Source organism: Xiphophorus couchianus, chromosome 4, assembly GCF_001444195.1.
Source record: "Xiphophorus couchianus chromosome 4, X_couchianus-1.0, whole genome shotgun sequence".
NCBI classification, from domain to species: Eukaryota; Metazoa; Chordata; class Actinopteri; order Cyprinodontiformes; family Poeciliidae; genus Xiphophorus; species Xiphophorus couchianus.
Window position 1 is genome coordinate 32,870,001 of NC_040231.1, and position 19,451 is coordinate 32,889,451.

General features: G+C 40.5%; 1 protein-coding gene across 5 annotated transcripts; it reads right to left on the reverse strand.

Annotated features, from left to right (window-relative positions):
- Positions 1–293: 293 nt before the first annotated feature.
- On the reverse strand, positions 294–19,360 carry LOC114142528 (AP-2 complex subunit alpha-2). 5 transcript variants are annotated; one of them, XM_028013850.1, is made up of 23 exons: positions 19,140–19,360; positions 17,386–17,454; positions 16,966–17,108; positions 16,261–16,454; positions 14,986–15,115; positions 13,769–13,870; positions 13,578–13,686; positions 13,198–13,348; positions 12,666–12,834; positions 10,303–10,440; positions 10,040–10,222; positions 8,900–8,997; positions 8,588–8,819; positions 7,571–7,735; positions 7,327–7,464; positions 6,200–6,333; positions 4,942–5,024; positions 4,734–4,819; positions 4,312–4,439; positions 4,109–4,225; positions 3,840–3,909; positions 3,524–3,658; positions 294–2,726 (listed from the first exon to the last, which is right to left on the reverse strand). In XM_028013850.1, exons 1-23 carry the CDS (start codon positions 19,204–19,206, stop codon positions 2,649–2,651), a joined length of 2,919 nt encoding a protein of 972 aa, XP_027869651.1. In that variant the 5' UTR covers positions 19,207–19,360; the 3' UTR covers positions 294–2,648. The 5 variants fall into 5 exon arrangements, with proteins under 5 accessions (XP_027869651.1, XP_027869652.1, XP_027869650.1 ...); XM_028013851.1 differs by having other exon boundaries at positions 4,312–4,435; positions 4,730–4,819; positions 7,327–7,413; positions 19,140–19,359; XM_028013849.1 differs by having other exon boundaries at positions 4,312–4,435; positions 4,730–4,819; positions 19,140–19,359.
- Between the last annotated feature and the right edge of the window lie 91 nt (positions 19,361–19,451).

A 19,451-nucleotide genomic window follows, 5' to 3' on the forward strand; every position in this document is an offset into this window, starting at 1 on the left:
AATGTTCCACTTGGTGTTCTGTAGAACGAAGAAGAAACTGAAAAATGGGATCAGTGTCAAACTGGATCACGGTGCTTCTGGAAACCTTTAACATAACCAAACCAACATCACTGTAGAAAGTATTTTCTCTCAGTTTACTGACTACAATGCAACTCTGCACATGAAACCTACCCAGAGTTCAAAGCTTCAGCTAATCTCCAAACCAGTGGAGTGAATCACTGAAACCAAAGCCTGAAACACACAACTTGTGAATTAATTTGTAACTCAAGACAACTGGACACCCGCTGCAAGATGTCTGGATCTAATTCATCGGTCATCACCTCACCTGTCACACTTTAGCGATATATTTAGTTCTTCTCATTTAAAATATTCAGAACCTTATGAACTGAACTGTTTATTGTTGGAGGGAGGATCTGCTCGACCCTGATCTAACAATGCGTTGCCATTTTGTACCTCAGTTATCTACTTTAACAATTTGTCTTTATAGTTGAAATATTTTTAATGAATGAAGACGAGAAATAATTATAAAACTGTAATTTGTGACATTCTATTTCTTATAATTGTGAGTTTGTGACCTCTGATCATAACCCTGACCTGGTAGGTATTATTTATTAAAGTCATATAAATATGATGCATGGTTTTTTACAAAATGAGAATCCCGAGTCGGAAACAAGCAAAATTACAAAGGAGCAGCTGGTGTGAGGTGGTAGCAGGGTGCAGCAGGGGCTTATGGGTAACGGGAACACTTTCCTTCCTTAAGCATCACCAACACTTAAACGACGACATGCTGATTAAATTCACAATACATGTGCAAATAAACAGCAAAACTGATCAGACATTATTTGCTTAATAAATCACCAATTTATGAATAGTACGGCATTAAAACTCCAATTCACAGCATAAAACAAACAATGTTCACGTTGGAAACAACAGAATCAGAGTATGTGAAAACGTTTAAGGCTGCAGGTGGAAAAGCAGCAGTGCTTCACGTTACTCAGAGGTCACTGGTTTCCCTGGTTCTCTAACGTTCAGCTGTTTTCAGCACATTTCTTACAGCATCAAGTCAAAACGTGACAGTGAGCCCATCAGGTTTGGCTTCAGGCTTTGGGTTCGTGGATCAGAACCATCACACAACGTCTGGAGGCTGATGTCAAGAGACGTCAGTTAGTCTGACTGCTCTTCTCTAAGGTTAACGTCACTTTCTAATCCAGTCATGAGCAGCGACACGTAAACAGTGCAGCTCTGGGATTCCAGTTTAGCTGACTGGTGAAAAAAAGTGGAGCTAAAAATGAGATATGGCATAAAATTATTAGGGGGGAATTTTCCAGCAGAGCTGCAGTTAGAGTTATTTTTATTAAAAAAGGTGTAAAAATAGGCATTCTTTAAGCAAATAGAAAAACACACAAGCAAACAGTGACTAATAGAGAAATATTTCTAGATGGACATTAAAAAGAAATGCTTTAGGACAAAATAAAAAGAATGTGCAGTGCTTTAAAGGCTGTTCACACCAACAACCAGCTCCAGTGATTCCACTGGAAACTATTATTTCAACATCAGAAAAGGCATAAAGACATCCAACAATGTTGGTTGATTTAAAACACAGTTAGAAAGGTCCAATATACGGCAGTGACATAACTGTTACAGTGTGCTGTTGACGGTCCACCTCTCTAATCAACCTTTCATGACCAGCAGAGTTCCTGTTCTTGGTGTGAGCAAACATTTATAGAATAAAAATAGAGTTGAGGTTTTTTTAAAAGCTGGTTCCATTGAACGTTTAAAGGCAGTCAGGAGAAAACTCTGATAAAACCCGTCAGAACGGACCAACAACCTGAAGCTACTTTGAGTTAGCAGCAGCTTAAACGCCATATCTCTGGTACGCGTGTTGCTACATACGGTGTGTAGAGGTGAAAAGCTCAGACGGCAGACATTAAAATAATCTAGCTGCAGTGTTGCTTGTCTATGTTGTTAAAAAAAAACACGTCAGTATATGTGCAAAACACAAACACTAGCAATTATCTACATCAGGCAAAACACTGACTGCTCAAAACTTCTCAATAGAACCCATCTTCAAAAAAATCTGAATTATCCCTTTAGAAACAGACCATTGTATCGTCTGTGAAGTATTTCTCAAAAGTGACCTGGGAGTTCTCTATTTAGACATAAACATGTTATTTCAATCACAGTCCCTGTAAGATGATTCTAGAAAACAGCTGTGGGTGTTAGGAAACAAAACCCACACATACAAAAAATGTTTTTTTATAAATAAGAGGGATTAATCCTCCTGAGATGACATGTAACAAACAGCTGAAGTGTTGGCGTTCTCTGTGAGCAACTTGTGTAATAAATTTTTTGAAGCCAACAAGTGCAGAATGATTGTGTGAAACACTCCCAGACCAACGACCCGGACTCTCGGTACCGGCGGCTCAGGCTGCCAGTCCAAACCATGAGCCTCATCACAGTGTGAGGACAAACACGACGCAGCTTTAAAGCAATGAGGCATTACTAGAGTTATGTGCATAAAAGACTTTTCCCTCTCACTAGGATATAAAGCATGTAAATAAAATGAAAAAATGTACACTGTACAATACATCTTTTTTTGATTTGAAGTGAGAGTAAGAAAGTGTAAAAATGCAGGCCCTGTGTGGAGGCTAAAACTGTTCAGACAGCAGCTCAACCAGCCGCTGAGATACAGACTCCTTACTGGTCCGCAAGGTGAGGCGGTACATCTGGAAGAAACAGAAATGAATCAGCCAGTTAGCATCTGTATGATGGTCCCAACGGGAATGTTCATTCAGTTCAAATCTGCTGATTTCTGTAGCATCTACTTGCTACAAATGTCATGACAAGGCACTTTATGAGATAATCAGATCCAATTCAATGGACATGATGACACCTGTCAGTCAATCCATCTGCCACTTGATCCCAGCTTCACCCAGCGCATTTAGAGCGCAGGATCAAGTTTATTTAAAAAATCCAAACAGCTTGGAAAAATTGAAAAGATGGAGAAATGGCAGCAGCTGAACACTACGACATGCAACCGCAAGTAAATCTACAGATTTTTGTCATCATTACATTTTATCCTTAAATCAAAGACTAATGCATCACGCTGGGTCCAGAACAATAAATGTGAGCTGTGGCTGCAAATAGGAACAGTTTCTTTTCAAAGCAGTAACTTTTCAGACAGGTGGTACAAATATCCACACACAGCCTGTTACACTGTTATGTGTGGAAGCCGGTCACAGCAGGTCCCACACTGTACTGACAACACATGTGAGTTCAGAGTCATCTTGTCATCCCTTGTACTATTCACATTTTGACATGTTACAACCTCAAACATCAAAGCAATTTAAAGGGATTGTGTGTGACTGACCAACAAGGTAGTGCACAATTATAAAACATGGAATTTTGTTCATTTGTAAACCATGTGTCATTTTCTTTCCAATTCAATTCTGTCACCTTCTGGAAAACAATAAAACACATTGTGCAAAGCACAGCCTTTATTTCAGTGCATGTGTGTGTTTACCTGTGCTTGTGTGTTGGGCTCCAGCCTGAGCAGGCAGCCCACCTGAGTGGTCTTAGTGTGGATGATTCCAGCTCCAACGAAGTTCGCCGGATTAGGATCCACACCGTCCAACAGAGCTACACCGAAACCCAACAGCTGGAGGAGTGAAAGCAACAGGACACAGAGAAGTAAGTTAATAAGATTCATAAAAACACCAAAGGAACAACAGCAACATAAAGCTAAAGTCAGATTACATGTTTATTGAGTCGTGGCTAACACTGAGCTCAGTCACAGATGGTCCTAAATGTCCACACTGACACAAGGGTTCACTGTTTACCTTGGCTTTGGAAACATCTGTGTCCATCTGGTTTTTAGCTTTGAAGATTTTCTGTACCTCTTGTTGAGGACTGATGACACCAAACACACAAAAAAATATCAACTTCGAAATAAAGACAGAGACAGATAGAAAGAACCATCAAGTACAAGAGCTGTTATATGAACCTTTTCCGACATACAACTTTTCACATTAATCTGATGTCAACTGATACTTCTGACTTTAAAGCTAACTAGTTGAAATTACTTTAATTAAAGTAAAGTCAGGCTTACGCTCCAAGCTGCTTCCAGCGCTGGAAGAAGTCTTGGGACGTCATCTCCGTGGGCTGGAAGAACTTATTCAGCATCACAGGGAGTTTGACTGCGATGTTCTGCAGTGTTCCACCATATCTGCACATATAGCATGAAGTTTGCATGTAAGTAGCTCAATAACAGAGTCAAGACATAAAACAACAGACCTGTACCGTCTTACCAACCTGAACTGAATGTTGAGTATAGGAGCATCTGAGAAATCAGACACACACTCGATGTTGAGGATCTGCTGGACCTGAGCTCCAGCCTCAATAAGCGGGTCTACTGGCTTTTCCTGGACATTCAGCTGTAAAGCTGCTGGTCAAGGATTCCACAGATACTCACAGAACAAACAGCAGGAACGAACAGCAGGAATGAACAGCTCAAAGATTCACTAAAACCAAAGAAAAACATTCACCCAGCAGGATTTAACAAAGCAAACCGCTATGTTCCTCCCATTAGATAATCACTGCATCTAACTGAATTAGAGTCATTGTTGTTAAAAACAACAAGACAAACAGCAGGTCCTGTTCCAGCACAGAAACCATCTCAGGAGATTACTGGTCCCTTGGCTGGGCAGCTGTGGAGCAGAGCAGAGGATATGAGGGCCGAGGACGTTGTTACTGCTCACTGATGTGGAGAAACTCAGGAACTGTGTGGAGGTCTTGTTGCCATAGAACACATACATGCGACCTGCAGGGAGACAGAAAGTAAAACATTTCATTCACTCTCCTCCAAACACATTTCAATCTTTCACATAAACTTGTAATCTTAAACAAGAGTTTAACAGAGACATGAACAGTGCAGAGGCTCACCCAGGTTCTGCCGGTACTCAGACTTCAGCCCAATCTGGAGAAGCTGGTTCTCGTAGATAATACCATTGTTTTTGCACACAAACCTGAAATATTAACAATTAGCAAATTGTTAATATTTGTAACAGTGCTCAGTTATTCATATGGTAAGTTGTCTTCTGTCAAAGATAAATCTAATGGTCCATATGGAAGAGCTGGGCATTTATTGTATTGCTTCTCATTTATCATGGTAGATGACTTTGACTTATTGTTGTCACAATAAATTCCAACTAAATAATGATTTAAAGAAAACCAAACTGTCCTAATTGTTAGGATTGTTAATTTAACTATTTTCTTCACTGTACCAATAAATATTAATAAATTTGAAAATATGATTGAAGTGGCAGTATTATGTTTTTCAGTCACATAATACTGCCGACAATCAGGTAACTATGTAACCTTCAGTCGTTATGCTGTACATATCCAATATGACTTAAAAGAAATTTGGCTTTTTAAATTAACGCCTTGAAATTGGGCTTCTGTCTCTTTAAAAACTCCTGCTCTTTCTGAAACTCCACTACAGGAAGTCATCACAACATGGCTCCATTAACACACTGACGATGTTTTCACTAGCAATGCACTGAGAAGTAGCTCTTATAATGAGCCCAGCAGATGTGCAGTTCCACCTGGTGTTCGCTAATTGCTGCTGGCTAGTCTGAAGGAGCTGAGTGAGGGACGTGCGGGAGGACTGCTCTGTGAGGCTGAAGCTTGGAAACTGCAGCTCTGAGGAGAAGCAGCACCTTGGAGGCGGGGCTAGGTCCACCCAGGCGTTTTGCACAGCTGAATGGTTGCCATGGAGATTAAAGGATTTCTCAAACATGCATGAAAGAATCAAGACAACACTGTGGATATGTTTATGCTGAGGGAATTTACATCATGATGTGAAGTTACTAAAGTCCAGTTGACATAATACTGCCCCTTTAAATAAGCCTCCTGTGTGCAGCGTAATGATACAAGTCACTTCTTCATGTGACTGAAGAGGTGTATTACAATTTGGAATGTTTGTCAAAAGAAGTCATTGTATTAGTAGGGCTCTGATTGTTGTGCCATGCATTCACAGTCAATGAGTTACCTAAAAAAAAACTTAATAAATAGTTCTTATTGTCATGTTTAGCCCAGCGATACAGTAAGATAACTCTTCTTCTGCTTTGATCATTAACTAAAACAAGAACACTGATGGTTCACATTGAGTTTTCATTAGATGAGCTGTGGTTAGTGTCACCTGGGAAAGTGTTCGTCTGAGCCCTCTGTGGGTGCAGCGCTGCTGAAGTCAGAGAAGACGTCCACCAGCAGGCTGGCTCCTGAGGACGGGGCTGAGTTCACACTCAGGTCGTCAGTGAAGGTGTGGCTGGGAACCTGCAGGACAAACACCATCTGATCACTGTTCACACACTCTGATAAACATCCTGTAGATTCAGATTTTCTTTTTATGCACAGCTCATCTTGTTGCTTGTACTTGTGACAGTGCAATGACAATAAAGTTGAATTCTATTCTATTCTATTCTATTAATGTTTGTGCTCCCATCAGTTCAGAGGCTGTAGTGATTTGAACATGACTCTGGATCAGTTTGACACAGCTGTAGTTAGGAGCTCACATTTACTGTGCAAATGTCTCTCATAGTGTCCTTCAGCAGACGTTAGAGAGGCTTTTGTAAAACTATTTCAAACCGTTTCCAAATCAGTTTCTGGGGCATCTTTAAAAGTGTTATTTTTTCCAAGATGTTTTAGCTGCATGCAGTCACATTCAGTAAATTACAACAGGTGTTCCACTGAGGCTCGTTAGTCAGACCTTTAGGAAAAAACAACCTTCAGGCAGGACTGGACAACAGATCAAAAACAATGCATATCGCAACAGACACATCATTAATATCAATAGATAATACATCTGATAGAATTTTCAATAATTTCACTGAACTCCGATTTAGAACCACACAGCATTCTGGGAGATGTAGGCAGAGGAAAGACTTTAGCTGCTCAGTCTCTCACGGCCAGATAAGAAAGTCCCTCTGTCTCTCTGACTGTGTCTGGTCCTCTTTCCCCTTTTCCAAGACACGTCTCCCTGAATCAATAAAGTATTGTCTATTGTTCTGTTCTATTCTAGTTTTCCACCATAATTTTTTTTCTTTGTACATGTGACCTTACTGTATTTCCAGTTATCAGATTTTTCCATTTTGACGAACCCACACATGCACAGAAAGAACATGCAACTTCATGCATAAAGAGCCCAGGCTGGAATTCAAACCCAGGACCTTCTTGTTGCTAGGCAACAAAGGACAACTGCTCCTCCATGCAGATGGCAGCACTGGGACCAAATGCAAACTGCACTGAAAATGTAAACATGTCATGTACCATGGTTCTGGTGGGGAGCATGGTGGCGCTAGAGGAGGGGTGGGGTCTGTCTGTGGAAATGAGCTCCTCCAACAGAAACTGAGGAGGCTGAGGCACAGAAAAGAAGAGGAGAGGAGCAGAATAACGGGAAGGTAGAGACTGAGAAAACAGAGGAGAACGGTGGAAACCCAGGAGGAGGACAGGACAAAAACCCCATGGATTCAGATGAAGCATCTACATTCTTCTGATTTAGTCATGATGCTACCTTGCTGGCCACTTCGGCATCCTCGGCGTGTTCGGTGCTGCCGTTGACATTCTTTCGGGAATCGTCCATGTCGGGCAGTTTGCTGGAGCCCTTCTTCTTCTTCAGCTTGGCCAGGATGGACGACTCTCTCTCTGGGAACGGAGGCATTTCTTCTAACACGGTGGCCTGGGGGCAGAGAGAAAACCATGCTAAAGCCACAGGAACTGGAAAACAAATGCTCTGCCTGCAACCTGAGGAAACTTTGGAAACTTCATGTTTATTTGGAAACTTAAAAGCTTTTCAGCAAAACTGAGTTCCATTAAATCAAGAATTAAAACCCACCTTTTACAAATGACTTTTGATAAGTAGTAAATGGAACATTGATCTTATGTGTATTTGCTTGATGATTTTGATGATGGCATTTGACAACATGTAATTTTTGTTGCTTGTTTCAGAACTGATGACTGTATGATGTTTTTATGATGTAAAGCACTCTGAACGGCTTTGTTGCTGAGATGCTCTACATACTTAAAGCTGACCTGACTTCATTTTCCTGAAGAGGACTGTGAGCAACAGATGTCCTCACGATGTGCTCAGGTTGTGGCATGCTGACAAACTTCTACCAAAGTTTGGAGTTTGAAACTGAATCAAAAAATATGCATCAATAAAGTCTCAGTATAAGAGTGTTCACATGAATTAAACTAGTTTATTTCAGCTATATTTTAAAAATATGTATTTTTGTCTCTTTTTTATTACTGAATTCAACATGTGAGCCTAATTGTACCAGATAAATGTCACAAGTGGGAAAAGTTATAAAATGATTCGTTGTCTAATTTTTTCAGACATCCGTGATATTTTAACAGGGTTTTGTTCACATTGCAGAGAAACTGAAGTAAATTCACACTATGTTGCTGAAGCCCTAATAAAACAGAGAAACATCCACCCTCACTGTACAATCCTGAGTGTCTGCATTGGACCCAGGCTCTGCTTAAAGCTTCAGGCCCATTCAAAGTCCGGTTAGCTGAATGGTGTGCTGACCAGTATGTCGGTGCTGGCGATGCAGCTGAGCCTCAGGTACTCCACTGCCCTCTGCTGGAGCTCCACGTCGGCGTTGCGAAGCTGGCTGTCTGAGCGGAGGACATCTTGGATTGTGCCTTTCACTTCCGGGAACAAGTTGATGAACTTGATGTACGCAGAGAGCAGCAGGGCCCGGGTCGGCACCGAGCACAGGTGGAACTTGGAGTGAAGCAGGTTGAACTGGACCAGAGGGCTGCAGAGGAACAGGTCATGAAGAGCTGAACCTTCAAAGATTACAAACGTCTGGTCAGAAGCATTGTCAGTTTTCAGCACCTGGAGCGAGGGTCACCAGCAATCAGGTTTCCGAACTCTCCCAGAATGTAACCACCCACTTTCACCAGATTCTCATGGCAGGCTGGAGCCTGGAGGGCCTGCACACATTCACATGGAGAGGAACAACAGCTTCTGTTAGGTAAGAAAAACCACACACTAACCCAAACTGCGTATTCAACTGAAGATCCAATGTTGGTCTAATCAGATCTAATAAAACCTGAATTCAGCAAGCACTCTGTTCTGTTGGACAGCGATTTTTACCTTTATGCAGTTTGTTCACTTCTTAAGTGTTTGGTGCCAATCTACCTTTAAAATGGTGGATTCAATTCATTTTAAGAAGAAATGCACAAATCAGCCAGATGTTGCTGATATAGCTATATGATCGGTGATGAACAGGTAAAATAATAAAAAATCTGATTTTATTTTAATTAATTTGGTTAGTCAGCCCTCAGATGTTTGACTATTTTATTGCTTTACAAATCAATTGTGGTCAGCAAAATTTTGCTTTTTTGTCAAAAAAAAAATCAAAAACTTCTTTAATGTCACAGTGAAAACTATTGTCATCAAAATAATGACAAAAATATTTTACACCCCTACGCTATTAAGTATTAAAACAGTATTAAATAACCTAATGGCATAATCTTTCTTTTATTATAACATTAGAAGTCTTGGTCTGATTTAACTTCAGACCAAGACTTACTTCAGTTTGCAAACTTCTGGTTTGAACTGTACTTATGATAATACATATGACTATTCTAACAATGATGATATTGATTATTATTAATCCACACTTTACTGACATTTTCTTTTGGCTTCAGGCTGAATCCAGAAAGTATTCAAAGTGCTTCACTTTTTCCAAGTTTAGTTATGTTACAGTCTTGTTCCAAATTATACTTAATTAATCTCTTTCCTCAAGCTTTTAGTGGAAATATTGAATCAATAATTCAGATTATATTATTAGACACCTACTATTAAGTAAAACAGGATTTGATAATACCATTTTTAAATAATGTTTATATGTAGATTTTTTTCCCCCTTCATATCTGGGAGCGCCCCCTATGGACCACCCTCCTCTGGAGGACGCATAGAAAAACACAAGTGAAGTGAATGTTATTAGTGACGACATGAATCAGTTCCCACCTCAAACACGGTCTTGGCAGCGTAGCCTTGGACGTCGTCCCGGTTGATGACGATCTGGATGACGCGGTACCACACCTCCTCGCTCACGTAGTCGCCGGCGATGCGGATCAGGTTGAGGATGGTGTCCACGTACCAGGTGTAGTCCACTGCATACTTCTCGGCCAGGATGGCCACCTTCAGCACCTGTGGGTGACAGCGCAGTGGCTAAGGAGAACATCTTACGCCGAGACTCAAAGCTGAGCATGTGTGTGTTGATGACCTACAATCTCCTCTCTGATTGAGTAGTCTGCCGTCTCCAAGTAGCTCAGCATCTCCGCTACAATCTGCTTGGAGTTGCTGCGGTCACACATGGCGTAGAGAAGGTCGACGGCCCGCTGGCGCACGCTCACATCTCTCTCAGTCTGCACAGACACACCAAGCAGAGACTTGAACCGGACGGTATGACTACCACATGACTTTAAGAAAGAAACATGATTGGCCAGTAAATTAAAAGGGGCAGTATTGTGTGTTTTCCAGGCACGTAGTGCTGTTTTATAACACAATTATGTAACCATTTTACCTTCAGTTGTCAAATACGCCTTAAAAAATTTACTTCATAATTTAAAGCCTTGAAATTGGGCCTCTGTCTCTTTAAGAAACTCCTCCTCTTTCTGAAACTCTGCAGGATGTCATAACAACATGGCTCCTCTATTAACCCTTTAACAACACTTTTACCAGTGTTGAACTGAAATGTACTGTAGTTCCTGCAATGAGCTCAGCAAATCCACAGATCCACCAGCTGTTTGCTAATTGCTGCTGGCTAGTCTGAAGGAGCTGAGTGGGGGAGTCGCGGGGGAAAGTCGCTCTGTGAGGCAGAAGCTCAGAAAGTTGGAAACTGCTGCTCTGAAGAGGAGCTGCGCCTTGAAGGTGGCGCTGGTTCACCTGGGTGTATTTCACAGCAGAATGGTTGCCATGGAGATTAAAGGATTTTTCACTCATGAATGAAAGAATAAAGGCAACACTCCATGTATGTTTTTGATGAGGGAACAACAATATAACATAATGTAAAGCTCAAAAAAGTTGAAACACCACCATCTCCAAAACCAACTGCAATAAACAGAACTTTGAAAACTGTTGTGTTCTCTCTTTACTGTCTTTGCAGACAAATCGAAGGTTCTTCCAGTCATTACTGCAGCTGAAGGTCTGAGAATTCAAAAAGTCTCCCAGTATAAATATTGAGGCCTTTTAATTGATGATTCTTTGTCTTCTACTTTCCATATTCAACAGCTGGTGAAGAAACTGAAATTAAAATTGGGACTTTAAATCAGGATCAGATCTTATCTATCTGGTTGATGCTACTTTTATGTCTGTGTTGGACTATGGAGACATTTTACCCATGCATACTTCTCTTATGTCTTTCTTCATTGGATACAGTTCATCATGGAGCCTTAAGATTTCTGACATGTTTTCAAGGTTTTATCCATCATTGCACATTATATAACTGGGTTGGATGAACAGACCTGGCCACTCGACTCCTCCATTATAAGACCACACTAGGACTTCTACATTCATATTTGTTGAGAAACAGAGAAAGTCCACAAGAGAATACTCTCTTCGTTGTGATAACTTTTTTTTACTTTTGGTGCCTAAAGTCAGAACTGAACTTACATCCATGTTCTTGGAACCAGTTGCAGTACTACATGAACTTAAAGGTGATGTTTCACTAAATGTTTTTAAGGTTGTTCTTACTGATTTTGAGAAGAACTCATTTATCTATAAATGTGTTTTTATTGTTTTTCTAAGGTTTTAGCAGCTCTAGTAGTCTTTATTTGACAGTAGTCAGACAGGAAAGCAGGTTGTGAGAGAAAAGGAAGACGTACGGCAAAGGTCATCAGGTCAGGACTGGAACCTGAGGCCTCCATATGTAGGTCACATGCTCTACCCCTTCATTGTTCATAACTCTCTAGACTTAAGTAAATACATTAGAGTTCATTTTCATTCCAAACAGGTTTAAAGACCACAGTATTGATCCACATCGATATAATGGCACTTTATCATTTCAACCACTTCTTATTACTGTCCATTTTAATTATTTATAATGCCCAATAGTCCATGATCTCCAATCATTCAGTAATCGGAATCTTAGTCTCATGTTTCATCCAGATTATTGCAGAGCTTCTAAGTAGAGTTCATTTGGCTTGTTAAATGATTTACTTATTCTGTTAGCTTGATGGATTCATATTGATTCTGTCTCACTGTACAGTAAACAAGGAGTAAATACAGGTATATAAGAAAAAATGTAAATATTGTGAAAATGTTCAGTATTTCAGAAAGTAAATCTCATACATCATGTAGATTCACTGCACATGGAGCCTTTCTTTCTTGTAATTCTGATGATTATGACTTTCAAATAATAGAAAAACAAAATGGAGTGGTATAGAAAATTTGAATATTAGATAAATTAAAAAAACTGAGCTTCTGAAAAGTATATTAATTTCTATGGACTCAATACTCGGTCGTTCTTTTTCTTGCATGAATTACTGCATGAATGCAGCATTGAACATTCCTGCTTTCCATCCCTAACAGGCATGGAGATGTCCACAGTGATGGGGTCGTCACATTTCCTACCAGAGGTCCAGAAACTCACCTTTAGGGCATTGATGACAGTTTCGATGTGCGTCTTCACGGCTTCGTGGGAGAACTCGGAGCTGGCCAGCGTGCACATGCTCTCCAAGGCCAGGTAACGGAGGTTAGTTTCTCTGTGCTGCAGGAACTGGCCCAGCTGGTTGCAGGCTCGTACCAACAGATTGGGTTCACTGAGGGAAAACGCACAACAACAACAGGAAGTACTCAGATCCCCATTCACTGAGTTCACAATCCGACACTAATATACAACATACTAATATACACTTTGCTCTTACTGCAGCAAAGTGCAATACGAGCACTGGGTGAGTCTGATACATTGTAGGGCTTTGGATAGAGCATAATGGAGTGGCGTGGGGTTCTATCTGTCCAGATGTAATACTCTCACTCATCTATAGTTAGACCAGCAACATTTGTACTATATTGTAGCGTCACCGACTTGCAGGATTCAGTAATCAACATGTAGAGACAGCATTGTTAAACATCTCAGTTCTTCCTAGGTAACTGAGCTGGTTAAGAAGCAGAAAGTGACCAACCTGTCATGGTGGATGATGAGGGCAATGGCTTCAAACAGAACAGCGTTTTTTGCATTGGAATGCTGCACCTTCTTGGACTTGGGCGGCTCCTGGGCTTTATTAAGGATGGTCTCCAGACACTCGGTCAGACGACTTCGCAGTGATGTGTCCTCTGCAAAAGCCAGTCGCATTGCTTTCCTCTTAAAGATACACTTAATAGCACACAAGTGATTTCCAATTCCAATATGTCTGACTGCTTTATGTGGGGCTGATTACCACAAGAACTCCAATGGAATGGTAATGTTCTTAGGCAAGTTACCACGCATGCATAGCGACTGTTAGGTTATTTTTAACAAAACGTAAGTTTTATCCCAATAATTCATTGATTTATGGTAGCATACCAGGTGGAGGGTAGCACTGCAGCAAGCGCAGCAGTTTGACAGACAACCACGGCGCAGCAACAAAGTAGTATGTATAGTCCTGCAGGTCGATGGATGCAGAGGTCACAATCTGTGAGACAGGAAGTTGGAGATGGTGAAGTTAGGCCTAAGATGGAGCAGAGCGCCATGAAGGCCATCAGAGCCGTACCCACCCTACTGAGCCTGGCCACAGCCAGGGACACGGACGTCTTAAAGTCGTCTGGACTCTTCTGGGCCAGGGTGGTGATGAGGCTGGTGGCTGCTGTGACTACTCCCTGAGAACAGGAACACACACACACCAACACACTACTTTGTGATACATGTGGAGACTGTTTCTTTACACTTTTACTTTTTCTTACAACGGAAAAAAACTGGACACCTCAAAAAGTATATGTCTTTTAATAACACATTCTAATTTCACAGTAAATATGAATACATCAGTGAATGATGGAGGCAGGGCCACTGTAGAAAAGAAACAAAAATATAGTGGCCACAAAGAAGTACATTTATGCCAACAAAGTCTCTCCAGATGAATTTTACATATTGTCACATTCTTACTATAATGGTATAAGTCATTTAATTCAAAATGGATTTTTATGCCTGATACATTTATGGGAAAGAAAGAGATGGTGATTTTTTTTTTTAACCAAAATCTCTTTGGCACTCAGGCCATTATATTAGAAAGGTGACAATGTTTATGAGAAAAAAGTGGATATTTTCTGATGCTAACAGGAATAACCTTTTAAAAACAAACAGATAATTTTCCATAATTAAAGGCATAAATTTACAACACTAAATCTAAGATGTGGTCAGACATTTGCGACAAAACAACCAAAAGTTCCTTAAAGTTTAATTGGTAAATACTGTAAAGCGTTTTTAGGTGCAAAGGGGATAGTTAGGTTTATGCTTATCTTTAAATATATAATTTAAGTTCAAAGTGCAATATGAAGTAATGCTCTTATTGTGAAGGAGCTAAAGGAAGTAATATCCCAGTTCATCAGCTGCATTGACAAACTGAAACACTCAGACTGGCTCTAGCCAAAAGCTTTGTAATGTCGCTACATTGCAGACCCTTGACTACACAGTTGCTGGTCCAAGACCTCTGACCAGCTTGTAACCAAGGTAACCAGGCAATCAGGATATTCCACAGCCTGCTTACGTTTGGCTGAATGTTAATCGACTTTAGTCATCAGAGAGCAAGTGGCTGACGTAAGGAGAAGTTTTGTTCCAGCATGTTGTGCAGACAGATACACATCTTCATAAAACCTTGTGTCTGGGACAATGTGTGTGTTTCACTTTCAAACCTGTCCAGACTTTTAAATAGCACAGGCCCTAAACACAGCTGGAGTGATGTTCTGATTCTGAAGCAGTAAACTAGCACAGGTCTTACCAGGTGCTGATCATTGAGCAGGTGGACGACCCGTGCTGTCCACTCCCCCATAGGCACCAGGTCAGGAGAAGTCCTGTTGAGCCGCAGCAGACACAGCGCAGCGCTCTGCTTCACGCTGTCCATGGTGTCCCTGGAAACACAAATCATCTCTTCAACATGCCTTCATACTCACACGGAGACAAGCACTGGAAAAGCTTATTTAGTCTGGTACATGATCTCCTCCAACAACTACTAACACCAACGTGGCAACCAACAACCTTCCAGGAAGAAAACCAGGGAGAAGAAGTGTGTCTATGTGTCCTGCTGATTTGTAATCTTAATTTAACATTAAACATATTTAGATGGGATTAAGGTCAAGCGCTCAACACATAGGAAGCAATGTCGCTCACTCTCCATTAATTTCCTATGGAACTTGTGTAGAACTAAAACAATTAATTAGTTTAATCCTGATGAACTGGTCACTGAAATGATCATCAATTAACTTAGTAATCGATTAATCGCTGACTGGCTTATACAGACACAGATGCAACTCTGATAAAAACCCTCTTTGTTTGTAAATATGACGTTTAATCCAAAACTCCTCAAGTTGCAGTTTAAGCTGCACCTGGCTCAAGTTCTCTAAATTGTCAGAACAATTTTTTACTAAAATAACCGTTAGCAGCAGCCCACTGTGATGAAGTAAAAGTCGCTTACCCCTCCAGCCAAGCGACTGGTGAAATTCATGGACATGAAATTTCAACCTTGTACATGTAAACATGAACTCTGGCTAACGACGCAACACAAAAGTTCAAAAATGTCCAACTTTTGTCGCTCTGTCGGGCTCACCAGGTGTCCAGCCCATCTCTCTGTGTGATACACACTGCTACTGTTCTATAACACATGGCATTTTGCATCTAGGTCAAAATGTTGGATTTTGGTTTTTGTCTGATTAGAGCGTCTGCTTCCAAATATGTACCTTATCTAACACATGACTTGAGGCAAACTGCAAACAGGATTTCTACAGGCCTGTGGAGAGCAGGAGAACCGGTGCCTTCACCAGGTTATCAGGCCACCGGAGCGACAGACAGACTGAACAGAGTTAACTGACAAACTACAAGTCTTAGACATCTCCTAAACTTTCTGCCAGAGCTGTCTGCTGTGAGATTTGTCTTTTAGAATGTTGTAACGTTGAATCAGCCAGAAAATTCTTTCTAGCATCAAACCAGAAAAAGCAAGTGTGAAAGACTAGAATATTAATATCAGTTTTTGTGTATGAATGAATCATTTTGTACAAACCCTGCCACCAAGATTCTGGGAATCTCCGAAGCAAAAGCCTCGGCCATCTCTCTGCTCCCTACGTTAGCGATGCAGTGCAGGGCCAGGTTCATGAAGGTCGAGTTGCGGCTGGCGAGGTCGTTCTTGATGGCGTTGTTGATCAGACGGATGAGGTCACTGTTGGAGTTCACCAGCACGGAGATGAACAAGTAACCCTGAAAAAGCAGGAAGTAGCACCAGATGACAGATACCTGAATGAGTCAAAACATTCTGAAAATCCTCTTCGTCTTCGTTTGTCCTGATTGTGGTTCCTAAACCAGCCGGACTTGCCACAGCAGATGGTGGGTTGATGCTGCTCAGTTGTTCAATCAGAGCTGAAACAGCAACAAGCATTCTACTGATGTAGGAAGAAAACATCTTAGGTTCATCTTGAAGGACTTATGCACTGCTGGACCTCTGAAGATGTTCTATGATGTTCTTTAACATTATTAGTGGATGATCTCACTATCACAGCTCTTTTCTAACCATTACACATCAAGTGTTCAATACATGTGAGGATGTGCTGCAGAATCAAATAGATATTTTTTTAAATCAGCACCATGGACTCGGTCCTGGTCCAAGAGCACCGCCAGAGGATGTGCTTCGATTTTGACATGTTATAATGTTTGCTCCAGTCAGACTGAGCTGTGAGGTGAAAACAAACAATTAAAAGAAAGAAATACTTACAATTTGCTTTTCGGTGTATTTGTTGGAGCTAAGCAGGTTGACAGCCTCCATGTGTCCAAAGTCAATATCATGGCCCAGAAGGAAGATGAAGAGCAGTTTGCACACATATTTCTTTTTACTGTAGCCATCCAAAGCCTTGTCTCCTACCATAACAACACAGAAAACATAAACTGATGTAAAGTGCCTTTGAAAAGTTAAATATTTCATTTTTGGAATGATCAATTATTAATTAACAAAGTATGAGAACATCATTATATTTCAAAAACAGCGATACACCCTGGTGGCTCAGGATATCAAAGCTTCAGCCTAAACCTAAGCTAACACAATCTTTTCACAGCAGAGTGAATCCCTTCAGCTTGGAGCAGACTGTTGTACGACTTCCTGTTCCTCAGGGTTAGAGTGTTCCAACTGCTCACTTACCTTTAAATTTGGAACGGATGTTGGCTAGCTCTTTGTTTATCCTTTTCACTTCTGACTCCTTACTTTTACCTGCAAACAAAGAGCTTCAGTCAACCATAAACGTTTTTAAAAAATGAGACAGACTTCTTGTCTGCTCAGAATCTAATCTGAGTAAAATCTCTAGTTATAGATGAAGCATATGTCTGAGGTGGATTATTGCTCATATTGGGTTTAAAAAACACATTGCTTACAAATACTGTTAAAAATCAACCTTAATTTAATTCTTTAACTCTTTAATAATAAAAGTAATGAAAATAACAATAATGAATGTAATAAAAGGTGCAGGGTAGAGCCGCTGTTTGCACTGATGCCTTACAGAAAGAGCCTTCTAGTTTTGATGCCCAGACTGCGGTCTCTCTGCGGTGTAGAGTCTGGATGTGTGTGCTCTCTGGGTACTAATGTTTCCTCCCACTCTTCAAAAACAGGACTGTTAGGTCACTCTAAATTTCTCAGTTTTATGCTTTTGATGAGTCGGTCCAGCTCTGTCTGTCATGGAACGTGATCTAGGTTAAGGGTAGCCATAGTAGACACTGGCTAATCTAACCTGCAAGGACAACTTAAAATATCAGGTTTGAAATCATTTTGTCATTGCTTGGAAACAACAGTGAAATCTTGTTGAACTGCAGAAGTGTGTGACACCAATGTGTGTCTCTCACTCTCATGCAAAAAGTGACAATGCCTCTTAAATAATTAACAACAGATCATGACAGGAAGGCTTCTTAATATTGTTTTTGCACTTAGTAAGGATAATACTGCCATGTCATATTTTCCTAACTCTGAGCAGCAAATCTATTTTACTTTTTTTTTTATCAAAATATTTATTTTTTTCAATGGATACACTTGATAAAAAGTAATTATCTGATTTGGGGCACTTTTATAGTTTGAGGTTTGTAAAAACTAAATACTGAAAGATAAGCAAGACATTTTTTAGTTCTTTTCAGTTGTTTTTTTTTTAAGCCTGTGTGTAAACTCAAGAATTTAACAGCATTGGTGGATTTTTAGTAAAGCAGTGACTCATCTCTGCAACATTTAAATATGTTTACCATATCATTCATAATAATAATTATAAAGTTGTATTTTGCTATAAACACTTTATTGTTAGGCCAGTTCAAAAATTGTTCTATTGGACAGGCCATACTTGCAGCAAATCACCATGGTAACTAATGCGTTTTTGCTGTTGTGAAACCAAATTCAGGAGCAGCTTGGCTTAATTAACTGTTTATGTTTTAGAAAACAGCTCATGATCTGAAGGTCTTTTTTATTCAATCTACCCCCAGGAAGAATTTAGAATTTTGTATTTATTTTGTTACTAGATGTGGATGCAACTTTTAACTACAATTTTTGAATGACAACATCTTTCCAAAAAAAGAAAAAAAAATCAACTATGTTTGTGTTAGACACTACTTGTAAAAGCTCTGACCCGACCCCGGTCAGAGTTTATAATCTCCGTCTTTAAATTGCCCAGTTTTATTTGCTTGTTAAGAATCAGCTCCAGGCAGCGGTTTGGTCCACGCCCTGTTAGCCACTTGGAGCTAACAGCTAACACTGCTGAGTAACGTACAAATACACAGCCTTCTATCTCAACGCGTAGTTTGCTTGTACAAACACTTGTTGAAATGACCTCGAAAAGAAGACACCGAGCTGGCAGTGTCCACCTCAGTTACACTGGCTACTTTACATTAGCTTCATTCCGCAACGGTTCAAAACAAACTTACAGTTCCTGATGTCTGAAATGAACACAGCCAAACCTCGCATTCCATCCCCTTTAGAGACCGCGGGCATTTTGTTCACTCCGTTTTAATGCGAACTATTTCTGCGACTAAGAAGAATACCGCAGTTATGAGGAGCAACTTTGTTAAAGTTGTTGTGCTACACAGTTAGCACTACAAGCCCTGAATAACAGGAACCAGACTGACTGCGGCTGCGTTCCATTTAGCGCAGGCTACACCCCGCAGGGCTTCATTCCATACAAGTAGAATGTGACACTGTAGCTGCTACTATGCTACAAAGAGGCAAATTTGACTGTG

Coding starts and splice junctions, on each gene's coding strand:
- LOC114142528 (XM_028013850.1), bottom strand. CDS start 19,206: ATGCCCGCGGTCTCTAAAGGGGATGGAATGCGAGGTTTGGCTGTGTTC. Junction 7,465..7,570: donor ATGCCGAAGTGGCCAGCAAG/GTAGCATCATGA, acceptor CTGTTTTCTCAG/TCTCTACCTTCCCGTTATTC. Junction 4,820..4,941: donor TGAGTACCGGCAGAACCTGG/GTGAGCCTCTGC, acceptor GTCTCCCTGCAG/GTCGCATGTATGTGTTCTAT.